The following is an 8,663-nucleotide window of genomic DNA, read 5'->3' as shown; positions in this document are numbered from 1 at the left end:
TTCTAGTTGGAAAGCCAAAATTTAGAACAAAGACAATGAACTAATTATATGATGTGTTTTCTTTCCAAAAATGGTTACTAGTTAGTGCGTCCCTTCGAAAAAAGGAAGTAAAACCTTTTTATTTTTTTGCTTTTGGAGGAAGTGAGTTGAATAGGTGGAAGCTTTTGAATGACTCACCATTTCAAACTTTATTTTCTTTCCTAAATCCATTTCCCATATTCCTAAGTCATTAAATTGTTTGTATATCGAAAATCGAAAGATGTCAAATAAACTACTCTCTCCGTCCACAATTGTTTGGCACGTATACTAAAAATAGATGTCCAAGATTAATTGTCAATTTAAACAATCAAGAAATAATTAGTCACTTTTTTCCAATTCTGCCCTTAATGATTGTGTAGTTCAATTGAAAAGTTATGTGGACTTTTGATATTCTTGATATAGTAGGGTTATATTAGTCAAATTACACCTTCTATTAAATTTTCCTTGAAGGATGTGCATGACCTTATCCTGACAAACAATTGTGGACGGAGGGAGTAGGATAAAAGAAGTAATAGGTATATATGGGAAGGAGCAATAATGGAATCTTGAAGTAATTGCAAAATTATTTATATGTGACTTATAGTTCATGAATTTTTGATCAATCGCGTGGAATCAATCACTGATGCATGCTTCTAATATGTTATCCATATCACGCCCAAAAACAGATCCTAAAGGCCTGCCAGGTGTTATAATTTTGAATCTCTTGAATACCAAACTAGAGGTTAGCTTAATGGTTTAGTGCATTCAAAATTCACTTTAATTTGAGGTTCGAAATTCAAACTTCGAGTACTATATTTTTATTTATCACGTAGCAATCGTCAAGTGTTGTGTATTTTTACTTTTAATTTTAAAATTGTTCGATTTGGTGTAAAGAAGGAGCTCAAAGTACTATATATATTCAATTGCATCACATGATTTCATCAATGGAGTATAAATATATGTGAAGAATTAGTAAAATTTTAACAAAAAATAAATTTTGAATCCACAATTTTTTATATGTATATAATTGATTCAATGATAAAACTTAAATTTTGATTTTGATTTCACCTCTAACATATGTTCATATTAAATTCTCAAAGAGTAAATTAGGCCCTACATTAATTATTCCTATCTAATATATGGTGGACACCAACAAAAAAGTTGAGAACAACAGAAGGGCAACCATACTTGGGTGTCCTACAAATTAAACCAGTACCCAAAGTTTCATAAAATTATAATCCTGTTTGATTATGATTTCTCAATAAATTATATATACATATCAAATGAATTATTATTATTTTTAGACAATCTAAGATTTGAATTTAAATTATTGAGTTTTATCAAATCTATAGCTAAAATTACATCTTTGCCCTTGAAAGTTGGGACCTATTCTCATTGAGTAAAGGCTTTACACACCGACATGAGTTGTGGTGCACTGGTAGGACTACTCCATCCTTAACCAGATGTTTCAGATTTTAAGTCATGGGTATGAAGAAAATCATAATAGGAGTGTCACCCCGAATGAGTCATGTAGTGCGTGATCTAAATTTAGTCGGAGCTCCAATACAGGCTCCGGACACCAGATGAAAAAAAAGCATTTACACTACTGCTCCAAACAGCTATGTTTGGGCCATACACACAAATGATCCATTGCACCTGAAGATCAATCTGAATATTACAATCTTCAAGTAGGCCTAACTGATTGTGCAAGTTAGTGTTCCAAACTTACTTGCGTAGTAGAGATGGCAATAGGACGGGACGGGTTTAGAGTGGGGCAACACATGCAGGGCAGATTTTATGCAGGGCGGATTGAAACAAAATAAGTCGAATTGTTATCTTAAAGTTTTGAGTTGAATGCTTAGATTCTTTCGACATTCCATGAGCTGGTTTTTCTCAAACGTCAAATCCCTAAACCGAAAGAATAAAAAAGGCTAAAAATATAAGTACTTTTTTTCTTTGAAATGTTAAATATTTTCTCAAAGCCACGAAGTTTGGTTGCATCTAATGATCTATGTAAACAATTTAAATGTAACATATTTGGGAAATTGGGATCATATAAAGTATACTAATCTAAGTTGAGGACCTATCAGAAACAACTTACTCCATAGAGGTAGATGTAAAGTCTGCATATATCTTATTGTCCTAACACACCAGAAAGGATTGGACATGTATCACTCCCTTCAGCAAACCATTTCTGAATCCGAAATCTTTCATACGTTTGTCCAGACGCAATTACAACAGGACCATACATCAATCTCAAATAAAGACAACAATGACATACCCAATATAATCCCACAAGTCCAATCTAGGTAGGGTATAATGAATGCAGCCTTAACCCTACTTTGGGAAGGTAAAAAGGTGGTTTCCAATCGACCCTCAGCTCAAAAGACAAGCATGTAAGGTAAATACAATAGCAAAGAAGAGAATAGTAGCAACGACACATAATACAATTACTGAAACAAAAGAAATAATTGGTAATACTACAGTTGAATAATAAGATAGTAATAATAGCAATACTAAAAAGGGAACTAGACAACGCTATACCTACTAACCCTCTACCCTAATCTTCGACCTCCATATTTTCCTATCTACAATCATGTCCTCGGTAAATTGCATCTAAGACATGTCTTGTCTAATCATATCTCAAAGACAAAGGACATTTCAACTCACTCGGTGTTAGAGAGCTCCTCAGAACGTCTACTTCAGCACCGTCAAGTTGGCATCTCTAATGAGAGTTCACTTCACACTGGTTGTAAAATGGGTAAGAGTCTTCCTTGTGAGTTTGCTCTGTCACAATTGATTTTCCATGCTTATTAAGGAGCCTAAGAAATATTGATAAGATCCTCCTTTTCGTTGTCTCACCCTCACCAACTCTATCCATCATCTCTTTTATGGATCGTTTTTCAATTGAAAGAGCTTTTAGAGATGTGATATGAAGCTTCCACATAGCAACTTGAATTGCCTCAAAGGCATATTCTTCAGCTGAATCTGTTGTGTTGACATACCGATGAAGTAATTCCTTTATAACCTTCCCTGCCTCCTCTTCAGATGGGTCCATGCTGAATATCGCACCCCTTAGTTCAGCAATCAGTTGTAAAATCTGCAGCCAGTATTTTTCATTAAAGTGGAATGCCACCAAGAAAATACAATAGATATGGAGATTAGTTGAAAATAATGTGCAGCCAAATGAGCATTACGGACTTTGTCATTTAGTTGAAAATTCTACTAACTAGCATGCACCACGGGCTTGTATATTCACTTATAGAACTGAAACACATCAAGAATTATGCAATCAAGACCACCAGAAATAGAAAATATGCATAGATGAACCTCTCATAGGAATGTTTTCTGACTGACCTCTGCAGCCAGCGATACTGGAACCATATTTTGCACCTGGTTTAAGCTTTGCTCAAACATGTTTCTTGATTTCTTACATCGTGAGAGTATAGTATCTCCTGTGAATGCCTGGAAACGCAATATAGATTGTTGTTTAGTGACTGAAGATAATAGAGTATCTTCATTGTATGTTTATAATGTTTAGAAGTGTTACATTGGTCATGCAAACACTTAATTGTATAAACCGATGAATTGTGTTAGAAATGCTATGATATGAATGTGCCTCTACCATCCTACCCGTCGCACATAGTCTTAGACTCCCTTCCTTGACTAGCCTAAGCTGCTGGCCTCCATGGAAACATAAACAAGATAGCATTAAGAAAAACCCCTTGTATATTGATGGAAATTCCACCAGTATGTTAAGTTCTGTACTAGTTCAACTGACTAAGTTTTGGAGGAATGGGGTCAATGTAGCATTACATAAGAGATATATTTAACAAAAAAAAGTGAAGTATAGCTTATTTGGGAGGTAAATTTAACAAAAAACTCAACAAATAACTAGTTGGTTTAGCTTGTTCCAGAATGCATACCAAGTATAGCTTACTAGATTCACTGCAGTGCTGATGCAGTGTCTTAGCTTTGTCAATTTCACTGTTCAACCGACAAAGTGCCTCTGTTCCGGAGCATCCAGGACGGACTGCTTCAATTTCAGGAAGTAATATCGAAACTCTAGTTACAAACTGAATTAGTTCCATGCACATTAGATGATGCACCTGTCATCATCATAACCAACAGGAGATATTAAGTTGATTTGCAAAAGGAAAATATCAGTTTAAAGCTTAAAGCAAATGGCACCATAATATGGGATAAATGACAAGGAAATATTCAGGAATTGACTGATACATCAGTGCATTTAGAAAACTAACAATGTTCAACTAAAAAAATCCCAGCCAGCAGAATTTTCCCAAGAGGCAAAAACCTTTTGGTTTTAATAATTTTTCTGTTCCCTCATGGAATTCTAACTACTATATATTTTAATACCGTGGTGTCTGGGCCAGCTTGTGTGTTCCTCGACTAATACCCATGGGCACATGTTACCTCCCTCCGACACATGTATTGGGTGACTCTGTCCACCAACGTTTGGAGCGATGAAAAGTGTTGAAATAAAGATGCAGAAACGACGAACAAAAGCCACACTTTTGGGAGAAATTTCCTCTTCCTTTTCTATTGTTCAATATTCACAATATCGCCCTTCATTACAATAACTCCTTCTCTTTCCTAATTGAACTACAATGATTCAATTACCATAATTATTACAATTACATAACTACCATAATACAATTTATCATAATATTTACTACTTTACTCTCCTCCCCCCCCCCAAGGTGGAGCATGAGGATCCATATGCCCAATTTGCCAAGGAGATGTTCATATTGCGACCTTCCGGATACCTTTGTAAAAATATCAACCAACTGATCATTCGTGGAACATAGCTTGAAGATATACGACCGGCCAACGGCTCATCTCGGACATAGTGACAATTCACTTCAATTTGGTTTCATGTCGGGGTGTTCGACTACAGAAGACATACATCTCATAAGGAGAATGATGGAGCAGTATAGGGAGAAAGGAAGAGGAGCTTACATATGATGTTCATTGACCTAGAAAAAACTTACGATAGACCCTGGAGTCTAAAGGCTTCAGGTTGAGCAGGACTAACACAATATACTTGGAGTGTAAGTTCAGTGATGTAACTCACGTGTCATATCTCAGATGTGGAAGTGAGGATTAATGCACAAGTCATATCAAACAAAGGAAGTTTGAAGTATCTGGGGTCATAATTCAAGGAAATGGGGAGATCGACGATGATGTTACATATCATATTGTAGCGTGGTAAATGAAATTGAAAATCGCATCTAGTGTCTTATGTGATAAGAATGTACCATTAAGACTTAAAGGCAAATTTTATAAATTTGTCGTCGGGCAAGTTAAGTTGTATAGGGGGGAGTGTTGGCAGGTCAAGAACTTGAATGTTCAAAAATTAGGAGTAAAGGAAATGAGGATGTTGAGATGGATGTTAGAAATACTAGGAGAGATAAGATCAGGAACGAAGTTATTCGGCATAAGGTGGGAGTGACTTTCGTGTTGGACAAGATGACGTAGGGAGGCTAGATGGTTCGAACATGTGAAAAAGAAGATGCACATCTGCTCCAGTGAGGAGGTGTGAAAAGTTGGCTATAGTGGGTCTTGGGTAGACGTATTAGACAGACACTCGTGCAATTTACTAAGATCATGACCCAATATAGGAAGAAATAGAGGTAAAAAAACTAGGATGGAAGCTAGTAGGTAGTTGAGCGTTATCGAGCTCTCTTATCAGTATTGTTATTATTACTATATTATTTGATTTGGTATTACTTGTTGTTTTCATTGCTTCATTTACCGTATTATGTTTCCCCTAGCAAGTTTTTTCGTTGCTTTTACTACTTTCATTTTCATATTCCCTTTTTCAAACTGCTTTGAGATGTGTTACTTAAGCTGAGGGTCTATCGAAAGCAACCCTTCTATCGCTATGAGGTAGGGGTAAGATCTACGTACACTCTACCCTCATTAGACCTCACTTGTGAGATTATTTTGGGTATGTTGTTAAATCTGTAACATAAAGGACATCTTTTAGCCATGTTGAATCATTCAGCATAAGGGAACCCTCTTTGGTGGCAATCGAGTTGCTTCCGTCCAGAAGTCCAATCGGACACTTTGGAATGTCCTGTTGATCACATAATCCTTCTGGATTACCTGTTATATGATTGGTGGCCCTAGTGTCAATGATCCAGTATTTATTTTCAGGTCTACCATCCATCTTGTCATTTGTATTCAATCTTTTAGCTTTCAACATCTCGATCACAGTTTTCCACTCCTCAAGGCTCAGTTCTGGTTGTTCCATCGAGCCTATGTTCATCAATCTTGTGTTCGGTCCTCTCCCATCTTTGGTCACTACAACATTGGCGCGACAATTGGTTCTTCCTCGTCCAACGCCTAGACCACCTTTCTGCTACTATGGTTGACCTCTTCCTCTGCAACCTATTCTCTCTTCACATTTTGGGTTGTTTGAACATTATTCTGGGTAACCCGTGAGTCATTAGCATATTCTTGCTTCATGTCCGAGTTGCTTTTTATCCCTTATTTTTTGAGAAAGTTCTTGTTCGAGTTTCTTACAATGTTAACATACCACATTATTGTTTCTCCCTCACCTTGGTTCCGGTAAGTGTAGCCTACTTGTAGTGCAAACGCCATTGTTCCACTCCGATCATCTTTTCCACAGGCGACACCCGCTCTTCCTGCACCATCTTTGAATAGACGGTAAAGAAGATTGGACCTCACTGTTCCATAGGTTGTTTCATCCAATCCCATCAGAAAAAATGTACCCTTTTTCTTCTTCTCTTTCGATCTCTAGAATTGCTCCCAGATTGCCTCCACTGGGACTCAAACCTAAGACCTCATAGTTCTCAACCCACTTCGTTGAACCCTAAGCCACACCCAAGGGGCCATTCTAACTAAGGAATCATTTGATGTAAGGTATAAGATATAATAATCATAGGACTAAAATGCAGGACTATTTTATCCTGTTTTTGGTTGGAGGTCTTAGGCAGTCCTGAGATTATTTATCCCACAATTTATACCTTAGTGATGAGATATATAACTTATCCCGGGATGACTTATTCCCAACCAAACAACCCCTACTATTAGGGGTCGTTTGGTTTGAATACAAATTATGTTTGAATTAGTTATGATATGAAAAGTTATGTTGGAATAAGTTATGATGTGATTAGTTTTACTAAGATTATTTTTTATTGGTTGTTTGGTTTGTCATATTGAAATAATATGCATGGCATAATTTCTAATAATAACTTGTTTGTTTGCAAAAACGCCCTATAAGAACAAGTTGTTTGTTTATAAAGGAGGGTTTAAGGGGTACTTTTGTTATTTCACATTTTTATCCTAGAATAAGTTATCTCGGAATTAGTATTCCACCCACAAGTAGGGATAACTTATCTTGAAATTATTTTTCTTTATCTATCACATCAAACGACCCCTTAAAGTAAGACTTCTCATTACCCTCATTTTTTTCTCAATTTCTCACCCTTTGGGAATGTAAATAAGGAACTAGAAAACAGAGAAAAAGAGAGGAGGAGCTTAGAACTCATAATACCTTAATAGCATGATGAGATGGAGGTGTCTCACTTACTTCAGCAGCATCAATCCACATGATAATATCTGGTAAAAAGAACACAAAACTTAGTGTCACATTTGACATAGTACTAAATATTATCAAGAAGATGCAAATACAAAGGACAAGAGACTAAGAATTTCAAGAATGCTTACCTAGGGGAGAAAATACAAAAACCCTTTTCTTCTTAAGATGAAAAACAAACTTCCAACACTAAGCCCAACTCCACAATTCAGAAACTCATAAAATTCCCAGAAAAAATTTCAAAACTTGGGGTTCAAATAGAGATTTCTTTACATAAAAAGATCCAATTTTTCTCCTTATTTTTCAAATATAAGTCATTTCAAGAGAAACCCACAATCAAGAAACACATTCATTTGCATTTTGCTTTATGAAAGTTAAAGCACTCAGCCTCAGCGTTTAAAGTGTACAAATTCAAGGCATATAAAGTGAACTTTTGGATGGGTCCTATTTATAAAGTAGTTATTTTGGTCATGTTTAAATTCAGCGAAAACCCCTCATTTGATACCTTTTACGGTAGTAGAATCAATCTAAAAGTTGTATAAGTTGTATGTTCGATGAAATTCAATAGGTTTTTACCTCAAATTTAAGGGCGAATTAAATGTACCGTATTTTATGACAGAGAATTTTCAGGGTTCAAAATATGAAAAAGTAATTTAAAATAATGAAAAGAGATTAAATATCTATTATATATACATAAAAATAATTTTAATCATATATAAATAATATAATTTTTTACCAAAAACTCGACTTGGCTTTGACATTGATGGTACTGGGTTTGAATTTGTGATAAATTATTTATGCATATTGGATTAAATATCTTAATACAAATAAAATTGGGAGCAAAGTAATTAAATTATGTCATATTCGTAAGCAAAACTATAGCTTTGTCACTATTCCTGCCCTTTGGTATCAATAAAAGGAAGTTTTATTGCATGAGTTTAATAGCTCATCTATCATAAGATTAATAATTCATTTATTTTAATTTATTTGTCTTTTTTTTTTAAATTTATCTAAAAAGAATAATATTTTTTGACAATTTTTTAATTGTAACTTTTTATTT

At 35.1% G+C, this 8,663-nt stretch overlaps 1 protein-coding gene across 1 annotated transcript; it reads right to left on the bottom strand.

The window, feature by feature from the left end:
- Positions 1-2,697: 2,697 nt before the first annotated feature.
- On the bottom strand, positions 2,698-7,632 carry LOC125810257 (U-box domain-containing protein 5-like). The gene is made up of 4 exons (XM_049489769.1): positions 7,562-7,632; positions 3,945-4,127; positions 3,376-3,483; positions 2,698-3,118 (listed from the first exon to the last, which is right to left on the bottom strand). Exons 1-4 carry the CDS (start codon positions 7,616-7,618, stop codon positions 2,744-2,746), a joined length of 723 nt encoding a protein of 240 aa, XP_049345726.1. The 5' UTR covers positions 7,619-7,632; the 3' UTR covers positions 2,698-2,743.
- Positions 7,633-8,663: the final 1,031 nt, after the last annotated feature.

The sequence above is a fragment of the Solanum verrucosum genome, unplaced genomic scaffold (assembly GCF_900185275.1).
Source record: "Solanum verrucosum unplaced genomic scaffold, falcon-dt-bn FXZP01000038.1, whole genome shotgun sequence".
In the NCBI taxonomy this organism is placed as follows: Eukaryota; Viridiplantae; Streptophyta; class Magnoliopsida; order Solanales; family Solanaceae; genus Solanum; species Solanum verrucosum.
The sequence above is the reverse complement of the archived record's forward strand: the minus strand, read 5'-3'. Positions and strand labels throughout refer to the sequence as shown.

Coding starts and splice junctions, on each gene's coding strand:
- LOC125810257 (XM_049489769.1), bottom strand. CDS start 7,618: ATGTGGATTGATGCTGCTGAAGTAAGTGAGACACCTCCATCTCATCAT. Junction 4,128..7,561: donor CATCTCATCATGCTATTAAG/GTATTATGAGTT, acceptor TGATGATGACAG/GTGCATCATCTAATGTGCAT. Junction 3,484..3,944: donor AATCTAGTAAGCTATACTTG/GTATGCATTCTG, acceptor TTGCGTTTCCAG/GCATTCACAGGAGATACTAT.